General features: G+C 38.7%; 1 protein-coding gene across 10 annotated transcripts in view; it reads right to left on the bottom strand.

Moving 5' to 3' along the window:
* The window catches only part of pot1 (protection of telomeres 1 homolog), a 93,158-nt gene that overhangs the window by 46,857 nt on the left and 21,422 nt on the right, over positions 1-24,879 (bottom strand). For 8 of the 10 annotated variants that reach the window (XM_041996929.1, XM_041996937.1, XM_041996939.1 and 5 more), the window contains 6 exons: positions 23,345-23,445; positions 21,505-21,612; positions 10,096-10,170; positions 5,229-5,355; positions 4,730-4,860; positions 4,345-4,641 (listed from right to left, as the gene is read on the bottom strand). In XM_041996929.1, coding sequence (XP_041852863.1) covers positions 4,345-4,641; positions 4,730-4,860; positions 5,229-5,355; positions 10,096-10,170; positions 21,505-21,612; positions 23,345-23,445 — 839 coding nt within the window. The remainder of the gene's footprint in view (positions 1-4,344; positions 4,642-4,729; positions 4,861-5,228; positions 5,356-10,095; positions 10,171-21,504; positions 21,613-23,344; positions 23,446-24,879) is intronic. The other 2 variants (XM_041996930.1, XM_041996938.1) reach the window with 1 other exon arrangement.

Raw genomic sequence — 24,879 nt, 5'->3', positions numbered from 1 at the left:
CTTGTTTTCATGTGGTAGTGTCAACAGCCGTTTCCTTGGTTACCATGTCTGACCCACATGCATGTTCAACTTCACATGGCAGAGCAGTGGCAACGCCCGCAAATAAAGAGGAGATGTGTAAAATATATATAATAAAGAGTAGACAAGAGAGTGTATTCGAGCAGCCCCATTAAAAAAACCTTCTTATGCGTGGATCAGTTTTACTGGCATAAAACCATGAGGTGGAGAAAGTTTTTATTTACTGGGTCTTACCCCAGGTCATTTTGAGATGAGTCAGTGTTTTCATTGTACATGTACATGTATTTAAAAAGAAAAGAAATATGCTCTAAAGTAGTTTTATTTAGCTGGCTGAGGGAAAAATGGCTCTTTGGATTGGAAAGGCTGCAGACCCCTGCACTAAACACATAAACAGGTTTAGCAGCAGTTTTCTCTTTAAACAGCATAAGTTAAAATATTTCCTCATATATATTTATAAAATCAAATATTCATGAGAAAGAAGGATGAAATGTTCAGGATTTACTAACTAAAAGGTAAAAAGTCAGCAGGTGAACAGACAGAAAGCAGGATGAGAATCTCACAGCTTCTAGATGGTGAGAGAAATATTCACAATATGTACAATAACTTCCATCCATGCACCTTCACTGCTTCATTATCCACATTTCTGGATATAAATTCTCTAAACTTTCATTCTTAGCTCGACTGCTGAGTTTCATATATGTCATTATGATCTCCCGCACCTGGGCTCCAAAAGTTTCTCTAACTGGACCTCTTTAAATTTTATTTAAATGCACCTGCTCTATATGAACAAAAGCTTAGTAACTTTAGGTTTAATAAACACTTAATTCTAAAAATAAATAAGCTTTTTTATGTATTTTAATATCAGTCTAAACATAAATAACATTGAAAGATGAACATTTCAGGATTTTGTTGTTAAAAGGTAACAAGTCAGCAGGATGAATGTGTGAAGCAGCTTTTCTTATAAACATGGAGGGAACAATATCTAATAGTGAATTTCAGCATCAGGTGTGTTTCTCTGCAGGAACAGACAAAAAGCAGGATTACAATCTCAGCGCTTCTAGAGTGAAGATGGAAGTGATGTTAAAAAAAATCAGAAAAATGAAGATAATGACTTCAAATTTGTGCAAATTTAAGAGTGAATTTTAACATTTTCTCCTAAAATTCTTCTATGGCATATAAGCAATAGGAGACAAAGTGGCACTGATCAGCAAAAGAGCAATTACAAGTTTAGTCCTTACAAAGTTATTCAACGACTTTTTAAAACTTAAAACCTTAAAGGGGCAATAAGCAGAAATTCATCATTTTGAGATTGAAGAAATTAAAAGATCTCGTTTTGAGGAACTAGAGATTTAATTTAAACTAGAGGTCTGTGTTGATTTCCCGTCCTATGATGACCATGTATGCTCATATGAATCGCCGCTTCCTCTCTCCTCTTGGGGCCGAAGCCCTCCTTCCCTATAAAAGGCCACAGCAAGCAAGCAACGGCGAAGAGTAAGGCAGGGCAAGGCAGTTTATTTATATAGCACGTTTCATGTACAGGACAATTCAAAGTGCTTTACATAAAACAAAGACATTACAGATATTTAGAAATAGTAAAAGGCATCAACACATAATCACAATAAAATAATAAATTACATTAAAATGATTAAAAACAAGATAAGTTAAAAAGTTAGCGTGTAGATTTCATGCATAGACATGAGAAAAGAAATGTTTTTAACCTGGATTTAAAAATGTCTACATTTGGTGAAAGTTTAATCTCCACTGGCAGTTTGTTCCATTTGTTTGCAGCATAACAGCTAAATGCTGCTTCTCCATGTTTAGTCTGGACTCTGGTCTGGACTCTGGTCTGGCCTCGGGTCTTTACTGTGGCCTGGACTCTGGTCTGGACTCTGGCCTGAACTCTGGTCTGGACCCTGGTGTGGACTCTGGTCTGGACTCTGGTCTGGACTCTGGTCTGGACTAGTTGACCAGAGTCTTTGGATCTAAGAGCTCTGCTAGGTTTATATTCTCTGAACATACCACAGATATATTCTGGGCCTAAACCATTCTGGGATTTGTAAACAAGCAGAAGGGTTTTAAAATCTATTCTGTGACTGACTGGAAACCAGTGTAAAGATTTCAAAACTGGTGTGATGTGTTCAGATCTCTTAGTCCTGGTTAAAACTCTAGCAGCAGCATCTGGATGAGCTGCAGATGTTTAATGCTCTTTTTAGGAAGTCCTGTTAAAGACCATTACAGTAATCCAGTCTACTGGAGATGAATGCATGGATGAGTTTCTCTTGGTCTTTCTGGGAGACTAAACTTTTAATTCTGTTGATGTTTCTGAGCTGGTAAAAAGCTTCTTAGTGAAGCTTTGATGTGGCTGCTGAAAGTCAGGTCTGAGTCTATCAACACTCCAAGGTAACGAACTTGGTCGGTGATTTTAAGAGCCCGAGGCTCCAGGTGTTTACCAATGCTGTCCCTCTTCTCTTTGCTACCAAACAGAATAATCTCAGTTTTGTCTTCATTTAATTGTAGAAAATTCTCCTTCATCCAGGTGTTTATTTGCTCCAGACACTGACACATTAAGTAGGGAGTAGAACAAAGCGTTCACATGCAGACAACCATGATCTGAAATTACCTCTAAAAAAACTACAGTTGTTGGGGAAGGTATCGTAAGGAAGGGGCATAACCCAGATCAACGTTGGCCTTGTATTTCCACAGTGTAGTGCCTGCAAGAGCTAAAGGGGTTACTATTTGACTTGGAGCTAACGCTTTTCCTGGACACTAGGGCTGCTCGCTCTCTCTCTTTCTCTATCCATCCATCATCCATCTATCCATCCATCCATCTATCCATCCATCTATCCATCCATCCATCCATCCATCCATCCATCCATCCATCCATCCATCTATCCATCCATCCATCCATCCATCTAACCAGCTATCTATCCATCTATCTATCTATCCATCCATCCATCCATCCATCCATCCATCCATCCAGATCTCTTTTGGAGACCAATGAAAAGCTTTTGGATTGTGGAAGTAGCAGTGACTATCATTTACCAGACATGGGCTAGATTGAAAATTAAAAACCAATAAAAAACTTATCATGAGCACATATATGCTACTTACTAGGATATTTTTCATACCTCAGCCAGAGTCCGTTCAACAACAGCGAGGCTATTAACTGCCTCCATGATTCTCTTCCATGTTTTTAGTGCACGCCTTTGGCTCCGGTTTTTAGGCTGCCAAACAGCACCTCGTTATTCTTTTCCATCTCACAAGGGAGGGTTTTGGTCTTGACCTACGAAAAGTTTCTTTTTTTGGCAGAACCTCTCTGCTCCATGGTTTGACCTCACTTGGCATCTAGACCACAAATAATTAAGCAGATTTCAGCCGCTGCATTTATCAGGGCATGATCATTAGTAAGCTGGAACTGGTCAGATTGACTAATTGATATGATAGGTTTTATGAATCACACGTGGATCCTAATGTATGATCATTCCCATGATCAGATGTGAGCTTATTTCCACGTTCGTTTGATAAATGAAGGCTTATGTGTATGTCTCAATATTTGCAGCCGTGCCAGCACTGTGCCCTAGGCAAATTATCTTATACTAACCCTAACTTACAAAAAAAAAAGACTATGTGCACTGCCTCCAGCACTACATGACAGCACCTGGTCCACCTGGACTTCCAGCAGTCTGACTACCACTTAATGATGACGTCCATCTGGTTTGAATTCTTGCTTGTGTTGTTCTTCCTCTTTGAATAAAAGTGTCTGCTAAATGACTGTAGAGTAGAATAGAATAGAATAGAATAGAATTATTCTTCATCTCATCTTATCTGAACTTTAAGGATATGTAGAGTAACTTTTTCGGTGTGTGTCTCAGCCTTTCAGTCATTTGTGGAAAATTAGTTCATGAAGTTTGAAAATGTGACGCGACTTCACAGCTGAGCGTAGCTGTCACATGATGTCACATGATGTCACATGATGTCACATGATGTCACATGATGTCACATGATGTCACATGATGTCACATGATGTCACATGATGTTTAAATGACTGTCAAAAGAGAAAGACTACAGGAATGACAACTGCTTAGTGGATTTGTAAAACCGTGAAAGCTGCGGACCAGGTGTCATGGAATGTAAAAATTAATCGAGCTCCTCATGATTTTTGTTTATTGCAATGCTTTAAATTGAGATTTTCATTTAAAAACGATTAATTATTCAGCCTTACTTATTATTGTATCATAAGAAAGGAAATCTATGAATGAATCTGTGATACATTTACGATGAGTTGCATTTCCACCAGTAAAACCTGCACCCCCCGCGACTTCTTACCTTGAGCAGAGTGCAGGTGGTGTCGATGGGAGCTTTGGCCAGCAGCTGGCAGGTCAGGTCGAAGTAGTCTCTGGGCTGAACAGCAGACAGGGGGACTGAGGCTGAAACCGGAGGAAGGACAGCCTGACTGGCGGCCCAGGATCGCAGCTCCTCCACCGTCCGTCGGTCCTCCTCGTCAAACTGATATTGGACGCTGGATGTCCGAGGTTCCATGACGCTGCCCACTGCTCCATCAAACGCCAACACAGAGAAACCAAACGTGTTGACCAGCGTCATGGCATTGTTGAATAAGTGAGCCTGTGCAGAGAGATGTTGGATTAGTTATCCACCTCCACCATAAATGATCTCATTAAACTCTCGTTTCAATATACAGGTGATTTTGGACCTTGACCCTATGCATGCGGATGATGTCTCCCATCTGAAAGATTTTGGGATGATTCTCCAGATTCTCATGGAAGATGGTACAGCCCACTCTTCGGTTGGACTGATCAGTGATCTTCAGGCTGGAGCAGAGATCTGTTGGGAAAAACCTGTTGTCAGTATCAAGTGTTTGCCACTGACACATGAAGAGTAAAAGAGTAAAAAACTCCCATCCAGACTTTCATGACTCCTGCAGTAGAAATTGTCATCACTTATCTGCTGCCATTTTATCAATAAGAATCATCCCATAAGAATATTAAACTGTCCAGTACATTGGTTTATGACTAAATAACATTTTCTTGCTAATTAACAACATGCCCAATGTTTTAAACGTTGTGTTGCCATGGTGATGATGTTAGCAATAGCATCTAGCTGAAATTAGTCTTAAAGAGCTACAGGCTGTAGACTTATCTCCATGTGTTTCATAAACAAGTCGCTGTGGTTGCGCTGGGCTCCTGACTCACCGGTACCACGACTCCTGAAGGGCTGTTTGAAGAACACCACCACACCATACACGTTGACAACAGATCCAGCTTTCAGGTCATCTAGTCGCACATAAGTGTATTTTGGAGCCTTGGGTGCCCTGGAAACCTGAAAGAGAGACGTAACTGTTTTGAGAACAAGAATACATGGGTTTTATGACATGCTGCATAAGTTGCAATTAATTATTAGTCTTGTCTGTTTTTTTTTTCTATTAAGCTATATGTAACTTGTAAGACTCTTACTCCCTATTCCAGTGTTTCCCAGTCCAGGTCCTCGGGACCTCCTGCCCTGCATGTCTTAGACGTGTTCCTACTCCAACTCACTTGATTCAAATTAATGAACTTCCTCACCAAGTTCTTTGCAGCCTGTTTGCGAGCTATTAATTTAATTTAGGTGTTAAAGTCAGGTTACATCTGCAGGGCAGGGGGTCCCCAGGACCTGAATGGGGAAGCACTGTCCTATTCTATGCACCTCTTGTATTATACTGCTCATTCCCTGTGCTTTGAGCTGATTTTATGCCTTTTTTTCCTTTAATAGAAACATTTTGATTTCCTTCCTCTAAGTCCCAGATTCCCGTCACCCCTCTGCCTTATACTGATCTCCAAATTTTATTGAGATGTGTTACTGTCATCAAATCCAAGATGAGCTCATAAATCTCACGTAATAGTAAAATGTTTCACTTCAAACATCTGCTATGTTATCAGTATTAGGGTCATTCTATGAAACGGGGGCCATTTGAGTCCACATCATTTGATGAGATTAAAAATCCATAAAAACGTGACCAACTGTATTTCCAAAGTTTCAAGCTGTTAAGATAAGTCTTCATAATCACATAATAAGAGACAATGTGATTTTAAATTAGGACATGGACATTTTTGCCATATCCACAATGACCAACAAGGAATTTGTGTGTTACATATCAACAAAAAATATTTTTTAATCAAATGTTTATTGTTTTCAGGATGAAATGGATTTCCTTGATACTATGAACAATATATTTTAAAAGAATAAATATTATTATTATTTTAGTAAAGAAATTACAATTTGAGTGTGTCCCTTAGTTTGACTTACCACCCCATCACACTTTTTTGTCTATACGAAATTTACTTCTTTTACATGGCATCACAAACAGGAAATGACATCACGTGAGTGTCTGTAGGAGCCAAGTTCAAATACAGGAAGTTCCCACACTATTTTACATAGTTTGTTGTTTTTATAGGTTGGACGGGGTCCGTCAAGCTAAATGCTACCACCCCATCACGAAAATAGATCAGGAAAACTTCATTTAATAAAAAATCACTATCAATTTCAGATTGAAATCAGATATGCTGAGTCAGCTAGTTTACCATGCAGTGAACAGGCAGCCATTTTACGTTGAAATTTACCACACCGTCACTTTTTTCATTGTGGTATTTATGAAGCACATACACCTGTGAAGTTGTTTTAAACTTGAATTAAGGTTTAAAATATTAATATCTAATGAAGGGCACTTTACTAGTAGGAAAAGACACGATTTTTAGAAATTATTTCATGTGTTATTGGTCAGTGTGTGCATATTGTCTGTGACAGGGTGGTCCAAGAATGACTCCCAGGTCTGAATAAATATAGGTAAATTAATAGTACAGGTAATATTAAAATATGTTATACCTGATGTGGGTTTATTGTGGATTTCTTAAAATAATGTTTGCCCTTGATTCAATTTTTTAAATTAGACAAATAAGGCTAAAAGTAACTGTGTGTTAAATCTAATAGCATTCAGTCAGCAAATTAAAGAAAGTAATTCATCTCCCCACCATAAAACAAGCTGGATCTACATTAGAAGACTAAATTACCTGAAGAAGATAAAAACTTCAGTGTTACTCCAAAGACTCCATCTGAGTAACGTCTGATACGTGTTTGTTCTTTGTTTTTTCATCTCTTAAGGTTTAACTACCATTTTATTTGCTTGCATTATTTAATCAGCATGATTAATTTTTCAAATGTCCTTAAACTTCTGTTAATCAGCATCCACAACCAGTGATTTCTCAGCCCCCCTCCTCACAGCTGTCTTTTATAGTAGTGTTTGGGTCACTCTTCACTGCAGCACAAAATACTACTAAATACAACAATTCATTTTAAGTTTATAAAAGCTTGAGCGCTCACTTTGCAAAGCTATTTAACAGAAATAAAGATAGATTTTAATAATCTAATCATTTTACCCTTGTTGACCTGAGTAACTGTTACACACTGCACCTTTAAATTGCTCTAAAAGTGTGTATATGTACGCTCCCAGGAATAATGCAAAAGGAGATCCCAGTTTTTTATAGAAGAAAGGGTGTGTTTAAGTAACATTTATACATCTAGCCACCGATGATGAAAGGATGTGCTGTGGACAGATTTTCATTTACATGAAAATAAAAGTCTATAACAGTTGATATGACACTGGCATACTGGTGTTTGATAGATCCAAATATAAATCAATCCATGATCTGAAGCCTGACGTCAGCAGAGGCCTCACTGCTTGAATCTGTGCTCACATCACAAATGCTGTAAAGGCTTTGAGAGACTAAGTAAAATTATTTTTGGCCAAACCTTTTGTCCACCATCACATTCATCCTCACACTGGTGTGTAATCCTGTGTGTACCAGACAGACATTCATGCTAGCATTCCCAGACATCAATGAGCTGAAAGCATTGAGACCTGTCAACCTCAAAGTGTGATTAGGACAAACTGTGGATTTTAATCTCTAGCAATAGTTAATTAACACTCATTAAGTGTTAATTAACGTTAGTTAATTAAAACTAGAACTGGCCTGGGGGTAAATTTTACCTCCTTGGTTTCTCAAACACTTGTATCTCTGTTAAAATAAAATCCCTACTTCTCTCAATTTGTGACTTTTCCTGAAATAAGTCCAGCAAACAGCGAATTTTGGTGAGTGTGTGATCCCAAGAAAAAGAAATCTGAGCATATATACCTAGAACATCCAAGGAGGTCATTTCTACCATCTAATGCACTGTGTTCAGCTGTCAGATGTTTTCATGCAACGCCCATTCGCGACACTGCTGGTTGCTTAGTAACGCAGGTGAGTTTGACAGCTGTCAGAGTCAGTAACAGGGTTTTATAATCATTTAGGGTAATCTAAGGCTAAATTTGACAAACGGATAAATTCAAGAGATGGATGAATGCCAACGAAGTTTTAGTTTACATATAAGTGTATGTGTATATATATATATATATATATATATATATATATATATAAATATATATAGACACTTATATGTGCTCTTGCTCTTCATTTGTTGTACATACTTTTTTTTCCAACTCACCTTTTGATCTGTCCCTTCCAAACTGTAAATTAAACTAAACTTAGTTCAGTTACTTTTTAATTGAAAAAGTCTAAGAATTTCTCCACAAACATATATCTTTCCTCACTGACCTCAATAGTTTGTTATCAAAATGTTCTAGTTACGTTTAAAATTGTGTAGCACTTACAAATAGTGGTTTTAAACCATCTATAAAAACCAGTGAGGATATCAGTTCATTCGAATCAGGTATGTTGGCGAAGCAAAACACCTAAAACAAGCATGACAGTGGTACCAAGACACAGGACTAAAGAAGCTCGACACACAGCATGCAGACAGCAACAAGACCTCAACACAACTCCACCGTGTATTTAGTAAATTACGCCGTGTATTTAGTAAATTACGCCGTGTGTATTTAGTAAATTACGCCATCTATTTAGTAAATTACACCGTGTATTTTGTAAATTACGCCATGTTTTTAGTAAATTACGCCGTGTATTTAGTAAATTACGCCGTGTATTTAGTAAATTACGGCGTGTATTTATTAAATTACACCGTGTATTTTGTAAATTACGCCGTGTATTTAGTAAATTACACCGTGTATTTAGTAAATTACGCCGTGTATTTAGTAAATTACGCCGTGTATTTAGTAAATTACACCGTGTATTTAGTAAATTACGCCGTGTATTTAGTAAATTACGCCGTGTGTATTTAGTAAATTACGCCATCTATTTAGTAAATTACACCGTGTATTTAGTAAATTACGCCGTGTATTTAGTAAATTACGCCGTGTGTATTTAGTAAATTACGCCATCTATTTAGTAAATTACACTGTGTATTTTGTAAATTACGCCATGTTTTTAGTAAATTACGCCGTGTATTTAGTAAATTACGCCGTGTATTTAGTAAATTACGGCGTGTATTTATTAAATTACACCGTGTATTTTGTAAATTACGCCGTGTATTTAGTAAATTACGCCGTGTATTTAGTAAATTACGCCGTGTATTTAGTAAATTACGCCGTGTGTATTTAGTAAATTACGCCATCTATTTAGTAAATTACACCGTGTATTTAGTAAATTACGCCGTGTATTTAGTAAATTACGGCGTGTATTTATTAAATTACACCGTGTATTTTGTAAATTACGCCGTGTATTTAGTAAATTACGCCGTGTATTTAGTAAATTACACCGTGTATTTAGTAAATTATGCCGTGTATTTAGTAAATTACACCATGTATTTAGTAAACTACGCCGTGTATTTAGTAAATTACGGCGTGTGTATTTAGTAAATTACGGCGTGTATTTAGTAAATTACGGCGTGTATTTAGTAAATTACGGCGTGTATTTAGTAAATTACGGCGTGTATTTAGTAAATTACGCCGTGTGTATTTAGTAAATTGCGCCGTGTATTTAGTAAATTACACCATGTATTTAGTAAATTACGCTGTGTATTTAGTAAATTACGCCGTGTATTTAGTAAATTACGCCGTGTACTTAGTAAATTACGCCGTGTACTTAGTAAATTACACCGTGTATTTAGTAAATTACATCCCCTGAATCTCACTTCAGCCGAAAGAGTGGAGCTCCTCTTGTTTGCCAGCACGGATCTTTGATCAGGAGAAGGCTGTTGGCGGGACACCTGAAAGAAAACAGATATTATACTTTTGTTTTTCTTTCACTGCCTGGAAGAATTTGGAGATCGTAAATTAAAAAGCATATGATTTAATGTGCAAGTATTAAGATTAACTAGGGAGCACAGTTGCACAAGATCGCAAAACAACTCGATCATTTATGATTCAGCACTCAAACTGACACACACTCATCCACTGACATGTAACACACACACCATCACTGTATGTGCAGCAGATTGAATCACCACCAGCTACACTTTTGTGTACATATACTGGCTGCTGGTAATGTTTTTCTCATTTTCTTAGAAGGATGTAGGATGTTTTCAGGTACAGCTGTTCGGGTTTTTATTGTTGCTATTTTTGCTATCTTCTATCTACATAGTTTATCTTCCCAACGAGGAGCGGTGCTGTGCAGACCCTCTCATACGAGGCTTGGTCTTCTCGCAGCAGCAGCAGCTGCATTCAGACGACGTTCACCTCTGTTTCATGACCAGGCTGGAAATGAAACGTAAAAGCTGCTGCTGGAGGATCCTGCTGGTTTACCGTCACAGTAACGTCTGTTAATGAAGAGTGTGGAGGAAATATTTAAACAGTTACGTGTCGTGACATGTTCCAGACTCCTAATTAAAAAACAAAATACACTTAAAAATTAACTATAAAATAAAGAAAATATTGACAGGATATTTATTTTATTTATTTATTTATTGTTCTAAACATTGTTAGGTTGTCTTTTTATCATTTTTGCCTTTCATCCCTCTTTATGGCAGCATCCATAACAACTACATGTACCAGGCTGATGATGCTAATTAGCGACTTGTAGGACAGCCAATAGCTGCTGTTCTTACTGAGGAGTGGGAACAGTGGCTGGAGGAGCATCAGTCCCTGAAGCTGTTTATTACCAGGAACTACATGGACCAGTCGTACCATGTCCTGTGGGGGAAGATGGGGACAAAGTTGTCATTCTGCTTCGACTATGAAGTGAAAATCAAATCAAATCAAATCTGATTTGATTTGATAATTTCTATGTCTACTTGTTCTGTATTCGTGCGACCAGTAAGATGATTTTTTTATGTCAACTGCTGCACAAAAAATGTAAACATTGTAATTTCTGAATTTATTTATATTTATATTTATCACTAATACAGTGAAATGAGAGGAAATGTGAATGTTTGCTAAGCAAGGTGATTTCAGTGTGCACCCTTAAATTTTCTGCTTGCGCTCCTAAAAATATAAGTTAGGGGCTGCTGTGCTCCTCGTAAAGAAGTTAGTCTGGAACCCTGGACTTGGACTTTTAGCCATTGTTGAAAATGAGTAATATCTCAAAATCAAAAGGAATCATCTTCGTTCTATGTTTGATCTGTGCAGTTCATCAAAGAACATGTATGGTGGTGATGCTCCTGCGTTTACGCTCAAAGATATATACCTGATGGATGAAGTCTCATTCAAGTGTAAGATATCATTCGAAAGCTTGCGAGATGTAGAATGTCAACAACCCAGTACCCGTTACAGTGGCAAGAAGGGTTTAAGATGTTTAAGCCTGTTAAGAGGGGTTTTTTTTCTGTTTATGGGGCTATGTAAGCACTTGACATTATAACTAATGACTTTTATTCCTTCCATTAATTCTTATTAGGGGTGGGACTTTAACACACAAAAAAATGAACACGTTTAAAAAATTAATGCATTTAACTGCAATTAAAAACGGATTAAAAACTGAGACACGTCACATGCTAATTTAACTACGTTGGCGCTATAATTAGGCAGTTTTCAGACCCATGAAGAGACTCTATTTCAAAGAAGTGAAAAATTTAGTGACTTTTCGGGTGTTGTTGGAGATTTTTGGGAACTGGCGTGGAAGCACGTTTGCTTCTTCTCAATGAGCAGTGCTTCCGCAGGCCCATCCCCTGCAAGAGTGATTACAGCTGGAGACGCTCACCACTGCTCCATGACCAGAAAATAATGCGAAAAGCTGGCTGATCTCACCGTAGCTTACAGTCAGATATTAATGAAGATTGAACATTTAAAAAGTTAAAAGTTGTTGTAGACTTAATTATAAAACAATCAGAGCTGATATTTAAAGTACCTAAAATGACACTTCAGCCTCAGTTCTGTTCAGTTTTGGCCAGGTTTTTTTTTCTATTTCTTTATCTACTGTTTGGAATTTAAATGCAATAAAATGCATTTTTCAAGACATTACTAGAGCTTGAGTTTACAATATAAATGTCTTTGTTTATTATGTGATTCAGTCGTCCACTAAAATGTATTTAAATGAAAAATTTGGGTTTTTGGGGCAAATATTGTTATGCAATTAATCGAGATTAATTAATTTTAAGGCCTGTACTTAATTTGATTAATTTTTCTAATCAAGTCCCACCCCTACTTCTTACATGCAAATTGTCGAACCATATATCCTTAGATGTATAAAGAGATTGTGGGCCTATTGGACCCTGAGATGTGTTGCTAAACATAACTCATGTCTTAAAACAGAACATTAACACAAACAATGAAACTACATACATGAACATTCTGAACATTCTGCATCCAGACTTCCAAATTTTTCCCCCATAAACATATGTGCCTTCCACGTAGTACAATTAACAAAACCATATATTGTATTTGACTTACACCTTGTTGGTCAACAAGACTTAGAAAACTTTTTGCGAGGTGGTGAAAGATTATCCAGAACCTCCAGAAAGGAGTCTGGGCCTCGACTGCAGTCGTACAGTAGATCTGTGTCCCTTCAAACATCACATACGTCCTGCATTTGGGCCACCCACTCATACCGCAAAAAAAGGAAAATTATTATACCAAATCCGCCCTTTTCACCCACAAAGTCGATATCCAACAGGACAGTCACCAGGACTCACCATAATATATATCTTCGGTCCAGTCTGTGTACAGTCCACTCGCTGGAGGCAAACCCACCGATTCAAACAGCCCCTCAGGTCCCAACGATTCACCGTACAGTTAAAGTTCCAGAGGTATCATGCATTACAAATGTTTAACTGTATCCCTGCAAGGTCCTTAAAAAGCTATAAAAATAATAGATGGCCCAGATAGTAAAGTATGTAAACAAAAGCATTACATAAAAAAACAGGCCTATTGTAACTCCAAAAACCAAAACCCAAACACTCAGGAGCTTACTTCCATAATTATGCTGTTGGCACAGACTGTTGCCTTCACCAATACTTCACTACGCTTCTCACAGATCAGCAGTAAACTGGTGGAGTGTTACCAGTGTAACGAAAGTGTGTGTGTGTCTCCGTGAGTAACAAGTAGCTTGGTCAGGAAAAGCATGCAGTACTTCATAGAAGTTTCCTTGTTGTTTGTAGACCTCAGCTGATTGATGCGGATGGAATCTAATGTTTTGTAAAACAGCTGACCTTTCGCTTTCGATGCTTTCCTAACACATTCCTTATCTCGATATCAGACCCGTCCTATTGTAAGGGGAAAAACAACACAGAAGTGTAAAATGAGAGTCACAAGAGCCAAGGGAATATGGGAGTTGGCCGCTTACCCATATTTAGGTGGTGAATGTTTTGTGATTTGTACATGTAAATTAGCTACTAGGCTATCAGTTAGCGGCTAAAGCTAATATGCATGTGACGGCCATGCAGGTATTGTGACTCGATTGTGAGTGTGTTGTGTTTGTGCTTGAATGTTATCACGGAGGGATATTGGGAGTTACAGAGATATATATGATTTTTTCATTAATCTCGAAGTGAGAAGGGCAAGACGGTAACCTGTCAGGGCCAGTTGTTGCACGAAACGCACCCTGACAGGAGTGATAAATACATGCTATGTCTGTTTACAGAACTGTTCCATTAAAGGCTCCATAAAAATCATCCTTCTCAAGGGTGCAACACTATTTTGTTGGGACCTTCCGTTGGGGTACCAATCTAACCAACACGAACTGCAAGGGTTTGACACACTGAAATCCGTTGATTGGTTGAGAAAAAAAACAAAAAGTCCCATCACGTGGGACTTGGCATAAAAACAAAGTAGAAATGGCTCCTTGTTGAGAGCAACATAATTTCTTTTTGTTAATTAAATCTCCTTATAAAATGGCGTTACGAAGCACCGCCAAGGGGGACGGTGGGGAAAGAGTTAACAAAGATGCGCTAGAAAACATTCGCTTTGAGGATTTTTTTTTGCAGCTGATCTAACAGGAAGAGGGTTGCAACAACTGTTGAAGCAATCGACAGAATCAACAGATGTCCGTCTAACTGGGACACGTCACCCAATGTTAAATATATTCTCAGTCCACCCTCAGCAGTAGGCTGCATTTTCCTTCCCAAGATGTTCTTAGGAGACAAATCACAGGAGACACGGCTTCCTTTTAAAGGGCTTCTGCTAACGGACGCTAAGGTTAGTTATTAAGCAGGTTCTGTTTTGGTGACATAATTTATGCTTTCTGTACATTTTCAGTCACACCAAGTCTGATTTTTACTGCAGACAAAATGTTTCAGGTCTGCTCCATCTGCAGTTTTAACAATTTAGTTTGTTAAAAATGCCTAAAATGAAATGTTTGAAGAAACGTGTCTTATGACAGAGTCTGCATACAAACCATGAGGACAGGAGCAGGTAATGAGAGACATGTCTCCAGGTGGTCCGGTTGTTTCTGTCTGACTGGCACAGACTGAGACATGGACAAAGATGAGTCATGTTCAATTTATAGCTCTCACAGAATTTCTCACGCTCTACCAAACTGTTGCAGCCTGCAGACCATTTATACAGACGCAAATACACACAGATAATGAAGCTGTCACGCAGTAGTTTAGATGGAGTATGAGCAGCACTGAGCAACTGCTGTTAACCACAGTTAATGTACAGCCGCTTGGAAAGTACACTCTAAAAATAATTCAGAAGCTTAGTAAATATCACTAGAATTAAAAGTTAAATGACCTTGATAAGATCTCTGAAACAGGCTTAAATGATTATTTGAGTTGAATAAACTGAAAAAAATGTCTAAAAAATTAACAGGTCTTTTAATGTCAAACTAAGGTATTTTATTTAAGTTTATTTCAAAGAGAAAAAATCAGTATTTGAATCTGAATCCATTTCTTTTATGAATTTATTATTTTTATTCAAAACTAATCAAAATATTGAAGAAATTTGTATCTATACTTATCAGTACCATGAACTAAAACTATCAATGATATAAATTAATATTGTGCATCTCGGACAACAACCTAAAAGTTTAAGTAAGGTTTCATGATTTACTGGGCGTGAAGAACGTGGCCTCATGGTTAACGGACAGGTGGCTTCCTGGAAAACAAATGTAGGCAAGTGTCCAGAAAGCAAACGTAAGTGTAATAATAACCCCGTTTTCACCCAATGTCGGCTTTTTAGGATGTAACTGTATGAATACCATATATTACCAAAATTTAATTTTTAGTTTAGATTGTTAGTCGTATTCTCCAATTAGTTCTCCAGCCCCAACGTGCACGGTTGCCCGTTGTTGGCATTTCTCTGTAACTTTATTGAAAACATTAAAATAAATCAACACGTGGCTAACACTTTGCCCCAGTAGTACACACTTCGCAGCATGTCTCTGCCCGTCGACCCTTCGAACTTCTGCAGTGGCATTTCTGTGCATATCAGCGCAGAAGACAAGAGAATCCTACTGTTTCCTGTCAAGAAAATATGGAAGGATGTGTTAAATTCTTGGCTGTTCATACAGTAGAGGACAGCTACACTCGCTTTATAGATTCCAACGCAGCCCCCTGATAGTGGCAGATGAAACTATTTCATTCCCAGCAACACGGTATAGTATATATAATACGGTACAGTTTAATGAACAGTTGTCAATCTGACACTAAATTCTGCTGCTGAGCGTTAACAACTAAGCTGGGAGATTTTGTGAAATGTAATTTGCTCTTATCAGGGCCACATTATGAGCAGAAAATAAAAATCATTTGATTGCAGGACACCACTGTACGTAAACATATGAAATTAACAGCTTTAGAAGTTTGAAGTGACTTCTTTACCAACTTTTGATAACTAATTATAAGGATATTTGTTTTCTATTCCAGTGTGGATTGTCAGTTACTAAAAGCAGTTTCTGTACGACTGATCGTGAATTAATGCACTGATGTCAGGCCTTGAACAAAAACAGAATGATTTTAAGATAGCTAGAATAGATATCCTTATCAGTGAATGTAGACTACTGTCAGTACAATTCTCCATCTGCTGTCATTGTTAGCAGGCAGTAGCAGATATGAGGTAAAATGTACTTGCAAAACCCACAACATCGACTGGATTTGTCAAGACATTTGGGCTGATGCTGCTGAGGACTGGTCTTTTAGGAAATACTTCTGGACTAATGCAGAAAGCTACCATCAACTCCCATTATAGTTACCCTCAACTAACATGAGTATTCACTCATTTGATGCATTTTCACTAATGGCTTTATACTTAATGTTTTAAAAAATGTTTTTTCCAACATGTTAAATATTTTCTTTCAGCATCTGAACAGATATAAAGTTAAAGTGACATTTTAGGGGCTTTAACTTGCAGCTCCAGCTGTTTTGTAATTCAGAGTCTACAACATGTTACAGTATTTTTTACTTTTTAAATGTTTGTTAATTAAAAGGGATAATATCTGAATGCAAGCCAGGGCGAGGTCAGCCAGTGTCAGCTGGTCTTCGTCTCCTGCTCCGCCTGCAGCCGTGAGCGCTAACGGACGTGTGCACCAGTTTAATCGTTGTTCCAGAAACTCGAGGACTTACAAACATTCTGCGTTGTTTGTAATGAATTATTGTTTGTATGTGATTAAATGCAATATTGTTTTTAACACATACATTTTTTGTAATTACAAAAAGATCCACCTCTAATATTTAAATTAGAAATTTTGATATTCTAAATATTTCAATTATACTAATGACAATACTTTTTATTTTTATATTTAAATGTATTTTTATAGAATATGTACGATATGCAAAAATGAATTAAATATTCTATAAATAGGGATTGACCAACATGGATTTTTTGGGCCAATGACGATAAATTAGATATATAGATTTTTTTTTTACCAGTCTTAGCCAATGGCCGAGACAGGCCACGGATTTCTTTGAACTGGCATTTGGAGCCGGGACTGCTTTTGCTCCCTCAATTCACATCATAAAAATAACATGATAAAATCTAAATGAAATCCATGAGACTTTTTTTAAGAAACATTTATTTAACTTTAAACAAAATTTAAACAGTTAAAAGAGATAGAAGGTGAGGTAGAACAAGTAAACAACTATTTCCTACCTTGTCGTTTAATACGTAGGAGTAAGTTTTAGTGCACTTAACTTACATAATCTCTTGTAGTACAAATTGTTTTCCTAAGTGTAAACAGCAATACAAATAAACAAAAAAAAACTAAATAATTAGTGCATAATATGTGCACTACCCCACTTCCAATACTCTTTACCTCACACACCCCTCACTGTAATTTCTTAATACTCCCAGTTTAAGAGCTGCAGGTTAAAATGGAGGAAACAGCGGCACTCTGCGTTTTCTCCCATCAGGATGGTAATGATCCAGCTGTGAGGGAACTCAGCTCCTCATCAGTCTCCTCACAAGTTGGTCTGTGTGCCAAGGAGTTCCTATTAAACAACATGAATAACAGGTATAATGTGAGAAGAAGCCACTGCAGTGTGTGTGTTTTGAGAACCACCGACGAGCAAACAGCTGCTGTTCTCTCATCGTCAGAGCAGAGATATTAAACAGCAGCAATCAGAGACTGCCTAGTGCTCGCTGACTGAGACCCCCACAAACTCCACGGAACTGAATTCACAACATCGACTTAATTCCATGACGGATGTTCGGAAGCTTTGCACACATAGCATACAGCTACGTCTGCAGCTCCCTAAATACAAGGCAATTTAAAATTCATTCAGCATTCCCGTTTTCCATTCTGACCCATGTTGTGGAATTTTTATTTAATTAAGAGCTGATCAGCAATGAGAGTCACACAGTCAGAAAGATCTGCTAAGTGAGTCTGAAGAGATACATGTGTGCTCTGGTTAATATAGAGCCAGAGCCTGAGCTGATAACATCGAGGTCGAAGGTCATTGTAGTAAACCCCTCATGGCCTGGTACAAGGAAGAAAAGAAAAGGGGGAAGGGGAGCTCACTAAATCCTTATCTGGGTACACAGTCATTCTCCTCCCTGAGTAAAACATAAGCCAAGCTTTAACAATGCAAAGTGTAGTCTACAGAATATACGGGTAATATGTAAATTTTCCATTACACCCACAACAGTCTAAGTATATTTCAGCCAAGTTAAACAGTCAATCAAAAGATGCTTTGAAAGTTTAAAACTTACCTTTGTTTTGAAGCTGACGCAGCAGGCTTCCCACTAGAAGCAGCTTTGCTAGTTGGGGAGGATATATGCATGATCTTCATGCGGACTGCATCTTCTTCAACAATACAGGGCTGCCTGCGAAAGCCTGTCTGTAAATCATGCCAAGAAAAAAATTGGATATCGGCGAACGCACCAACGTATCGGCCGATGATAATACAAGTAAAAAACGCAAATATTGGCCTGATATATCGGGTGGCCAATGAATCAGTCGATCCTTAATAAATAGTCTCATGATAATATGCATACCTTTTTATATTTGTATACAAACAATTAAGTAAACATGTATAGTCAATATTTTTATAGCTGCTCATATATTTAGATTTTAACTAGGGCTGCTCGATCATGGGAAAAATGATAATCACCATTATTTTGATTGAAACTGAGATCACGATTATTTAACACAATTAGAGAAAGAGAGAGGGCGCGCGGGGTTGGGGGTGGGGTGTGTGTGTGTGTGTGTTTTGGGGGGGGGGTCAGTGTGACATTTGAAGTTTGTCTGTGGTAATACAGACTAGTTTCTTTCCACCAGGTCCCCGTAGCTATTGTTTGTCTCAGACCAGCAGCTACGTTCTGCCCGGTGTGATCTGGAAAAACATTACTCTGGAGACATTTCGTGTTCACGTCAAAATCTACGTCAATAAAATGTAGCGCGGCATTAATATACGGCTCTATGGTACGGCTTGACTACAGGTCTGCAGCGGTGGCAAAACATTGGACTGTAGCGACGTTCGTCACAACACCCTCATCATCCAGGGCAGGGAGAGAATCTCCACTAACATGGAGACGAGATGGGAACTGAGAAAAAGTTCTGTTTGTTTATAATGTTTATCTCTCTGTGTCTCTGGATTATTTAGTCGCGACTCACAAAAATTGAAAATTTTTCTATTTTCTTGTGTCGGGTCGCAAGCCGGTGACTTGCAGGAATGTCACCTGTCACTTGGCTGGAGGAGGGCAGCGATTTTCGCCTCATCACGCAAGTTTGATAGAAAAAGAATGGAGAAGGAGCGACTTCGCCTCCCGTGTGTCCAGCCCATAACTGGTGAAATGTTTGCAACTGGGGCTGAATAAAACTAAAGCAGTTGGGGCTGTGGGAGGAGGCTGTGGGAGGAGGCTGTGGGAGGAGGCTGTGGGAGGAGGTTGTGGGAGGAGTCTGTGGGAGGAGGCTGTGGGAGGAGGTTGTGGGAGGAGGCTGTGGGAGGAGGCTGTGGGAGGAGTCTGTGGGAGGAGGCTGTGGGAGGAGTCTGTGGGAGGAGGCTGTGGGAGGAGGCTGTGGGAGGAGGTTGTGGGAGGAGTCTGTGGGAGGAGTCTGTGGGAGGAGGCTGTGGGAGGAGTCTGTGGGAGGAGGCTGTGGGAGGAGGCTGTGGGAGGAGGTTGTGGGAGGAGGTTGTGGGAGGAGGCTGCAGCAGAGCGCTGCAATGTCAGCTGCGCTTGATTTGCAACTGAAAACAGCACAAGAGGAAACTGCGAAAGACAAAAATCATCGGATCCTTTCATTTTTATAATTGTTGAAAACCCAGATCGTAATCGCGATTAAAATTCAATTAATTGCCCAGCCCTAATTTTAACTCAGTTTATTCTCATAGTTCATCTATTTTATGGTTTTATTCCCCTCATTCTCTCCTTGTTTTGCTCTCTTCAATGTACAGATTAAGGGCGAAGACATTACCCTTGTATCTGTGATCACACCAATATGATGGCTCGTATGATGTGAAAGACCATGGAAAACCTGAGATATGATGGTTTTCATTCTGATGATACAACAGTATTCATCTTTACAGCGTACAGATTGCACCCTGTGCAATTTGAAAGTCTTTCAGCGTACCACCTGGGGGAGAATGAGTACAACCAATGGTATGTATAGCACAGCTGGAGAACTATGAAGCTAGACAACATCACAGATTTTTAAAGGCAAAATAAGTAGCGTTGACACCTAGTGTTTCAAATCAGAACTGCAGTCGAAAGAGAAAAACACGGCGAGCGTGTCTCCCCCCCGGAGAGTTTCTGTAGGTTGGCGGTTTGTGAGAGGACGGTTCTTTTATACAGTCTATGAAGGACGGAGAACACAGCACCAGCAAACATCATCACGAGCGAAGATGATTCACACACACTGTAAGTTGCTATGCTTTGCAATGCTAGCGCTAATTTCACGCGCTAATTTACGTTAGCATAAAACAGAGTGTAAACAAAAGCTACATTAATCAACAAATGCCACGCAGCAGCAGTTCTTTCTTAGTCTCACTTAATAAATTAATTTGATAGTAATTTCATTACTTTATAAGGACAAACACAGTTTTCACTCGGCCCAAACATCATTACATTTGTTGTTGTAAACTAACAGGCCACCAGTTTACTCCACTAATACGTCCATACAGTCACACACATTCATTTAATGAGTGCCGAGAAATAAATTAGACCAAAATCTTTGTAAACCAAAATAAACTTTTCGGTTAATTTAAGCAAAATTCTGGTGTTTACCTGTCGAGGGGAAACTTTGTCAGCTCAGACTTCTCCACCTTTCTAAAGATTCTCCAGCATTGATCCTCGTTTTATTCCGTTTTTGGTGGTTTGCTTTTTTAGCAGGATGCCGAGGCTTTTTAGGTTTTTCTGAAACTATTTCTGGTCGCTTCTTTTACCAGCTTCCATACCTGCAGGCTGCTGCTCTTTTACCCACATAAAATACCAAACGCTGCCTTGTTGTTATTAGGCAACCGTGGGGAGTCGCATATGATTGGTTAAGGAACCAGGAAGTAGGAAAGAGCAACACAGTGCACCCAAGTTATTCCGGCAGAGAACTCTTATTTTGAAGGAGAAAAACTTGACAAAGACATTGTTGATGTAGGAAACAGATTGTTTATAGGGAAGCTTCCTTTTATCCCTCGCAGCAAATGAGAATATTTTAAATTACTTTTAAGGAAAAATCCTAATTATTCAGCCTTTAAAATAAATGCATTCTTACACTACATAAAACTTTGGTTCAGAAAAGTCCTCACATAGATGTATGCATCATCTCCCGACAGCAGCAGGTTACAGGGGTGAAGTTTGTCCTTATTAGCTGTTGGAGATTTGCCTACAGTGAAGCCAGAGGCCACCACTACATCCTGCAAGAAAAGACAAGATAAACAACAAGAAATAAGGAAATGAGGCATCACAACGGATAGAGCAGAGATAAATATACATCCTTTGTCCCTGGAGGACAGATTGAGGTGGCAGATACTGGATTCTCTAAAATGTTAAGCAAGACGTCACAAGAAGCCACAGATGATAAGCTGGTGTGAAAGGTTAAGACTGTCTTTTGTTTGGCCTGTCAGCTGCCCTCAAGACAGATTTCATGCCTCCACTCCAGACTTGAGAAAGAGAAAGAGACAGCAGCTAGTCTTTATTTTCATGTTATAGCGACACACAGACTGACTCGACCTTAGCTGAGTGTAACACCATGACTTCCTGGTAGGGGTGTGCTATTTTAGGTACCTCACAATTACAGATGATTATGATTCATTGTGCTCCCATTCGATTATTAAATGATTATGATGAGTGCATCTTTTTTCCCCACTCAGGGTTTTTTTGTTTTGTTGGGTTTTTTGTTGTTGTTGTTGTTGTTGTTGTTTTTCTGCACTCCGTGGCTACTTTATAATGAAATCCATTCAATATCCATTCATTCAACTAACCAAACAAACATATCTCCACTCCTTTTTATTTATCCATCCACTTTCTATCGCTTATCTGGGGCCGGGTTATGGGGGCAGCCGCCTAAGCAGGGAAGCCCAGACTTCCTTTTTCTGGCCACATTTGCCAGCTTGTCCAAGGAAATCCTTAAGTGTTCCCAGGCCAGCTGAAAGATGTAGTCCCTCCAGCATGTCCTAGGTCTCCTCTGGGGTCTCTGGCCGGCACACCTCACCAGGAGGCATCCTAACCAGATGCCCGAGCCACCTCATCTGGCTCCTCTCAATACAGAGGAGCAGCGATGCTACTCTCAGCCCTTCCCAGATCACCCTATCTCTAAGGGAGAGCCCGGCCACCCTGCGGAGAAAACTCATTTTGGCTGTTTGTACTCGCGAATTGTTGAAGGGTAGAAACGTAGATCAACCGGTAATTCAAGAGCTTTACCTTTTGGCTCAGCTCCTTCACCACAACAGACCGATGCAGAGTCTGCATCACTGCAGACGCCACACTCAACTGTCTGCTTCATCCTTCCCTCGTAAACAAGACTCAGAGATAGGCCTGTCACCATAACAACAAACAACAAATAACAACAACAAATGTTGCTGCGCGATACATTTTCTGAGAAACTATAGCGATAAGAGATGATATTGCGCAAAGCTGTTATGTTTTAATGTTGAGACCATTTTCAACTAATAAAATGACAATGCCATAATAATGCAAGTACACCCTTTTAAAGATCAATAAACTTTCATTTCTAAAGAACATTTTACACTGGAACTGGAAGAAATGTTACATAACAAAAATAAATAGAACGGTCTCTCATTCTCATTAACAATGAATGAAAACCAAACACAACCAAAAACAATAAGTATGGTAGAAAATAAAGTTTAAACAAAACTGCCAAACTTTCTGCATGGAAACATCAGCTTCATCCCCATCCAACCTTAATCTCAACAACAACGGGATTCTTACATCTGGGATGAACAATCTAAACATGCAGTTCAGAAGAATTCCTGTCTGCAGTTTTTCAAAAAGCCCTGATGGAATAACACTTAACAGCACAAAAACAACGACAGCTATAGCTCAGTTCCTCTTTGTTTTCTGAGAGGTTTTATCAATAAATCAATCCTGAGTATTAAACCCATAACATTGACGAATGAGCTGACCTACCTCTTGATTAACATCCTTACTGAAGTTCTTGGCCAGCGCTCCGAACAGGACAACGTTGATGGACAGGTTCTGAGACGAGATGGTCTGCAGAGAATCGTCTTCTGGGGAAAAAAGTTGACCAATACTTTAAACTGGAAAAAATCAGGGGAGGATTCAGTTTACAGATTAGGATAACAATTCAATCTGCTCATGTTTCCATTTGTACCCATTAATTTGTCAGTTAGAAAGGTGACATAATTAGACGGTATTCATTTTTTATAGCTGCTATTTCAATTGCTTTGGTGTCCAGCATTTTTCACAGACATATACACACACAAAAAAACACTATCACATTAATAATTTAAGTGATTATTTACTGCAATCAGTCCAAGGAACATGTAAGCAAATCGGCACCATCTAAAATTAAATTTTCATTTATGCATCTAAATGACAGAGAAGACAGAAGAAATGCTGTATACCAGTCTATATATATATATATATATATATATATATATATATACACACACACTACCGTTCAAAAGTTTGGGGTCACTTCCCTATTGAATCCCATGGCAAAGGGACCCCAAACTTTTGAACGGTAGTGTATATGCACACACACACACACATATATATATACACATACATACACATACATACATATATATATATATATATATATATATATACATATACACATATATATATATATATATATATATATATATACATATACATATATATATACATATACATATATATATACATATACATATATATATATACATATACATATATATATATATACATATACATATATATATATATATATATATATATATATATATATATATATATGCTGCTCGACAACGTTTGAAGCCAGTGATCCCCTCTGTACTAATGGGGAATGTCAACTCACTACCTAACAAGATGGACGAGCTGAACAATCAACGGAATTATCGCGCGTGCAGCTTATACATCTTCACAGAGACATGGCTCACTGATGCGATACCGGATGGTAACGTGGATCTACCGGGTTTCACTGCTGTGAGAGCTGACAGAGACATGAACGCCTGCGGTGAGAGCAGAGGTGGGGGGCTCATCATATATGTGAACAAACGTTGGTGTTGCCCAGGACATGTCTCAGTGAAAAAGGAACTGTGTTGCCATGACTTGGAACTGTTAGTCTGCGGCCATATTACTTGCCTAGGGAGCTTAGTCACGTGATCGTGCTCTGTGTTTACATCCCGCCCAGCGCAGAAGCATCAGCTGCCTGTGAGAAGATACACACAGTAACAGCAAGGCTGCAGACAAAGCACCCTGAGGCGTTTATGGTCATATCTGGGGATTTTAATCATGCTTCCCTGGACTCTACCTTGGCCTCCTTCTACCAGGCTGTAGACTGTCCCACAAGGAACAACAGAACAATAGACCTGCTGTACTCCAATGTGAAGGATGCCTACAGAGCCACCCCCCTCCCCCACTTGGAAAGTCTGACCACAACCTGGTTCACCTACAGCCACAGTACACCCCCCTGGTCAAAAGGATGTCCAAAACCA

The sequence above is a fragment of the Melanotaenia boesemani genome, chromosome 10, assembly GCF_017639745.1.
Source record: "Melanotaenia boesemani isolate fMelBoe1 chromosome 10, fMelBoe1.pri, whole genome shotgun sequence".
NCBI classification, from domain to species: domain Eukaryota; kingdom Metazoa; phylum Chordata; class Actinopteri; order Atheriniformes; family Melanotaeniidae; genus Melanotaenia; species Melanotaenia boesemani.
Note: the sequence above shows the minus strand (reverse complement) of the source record. Positions and strands in the feature narration are given on the sequence as shown.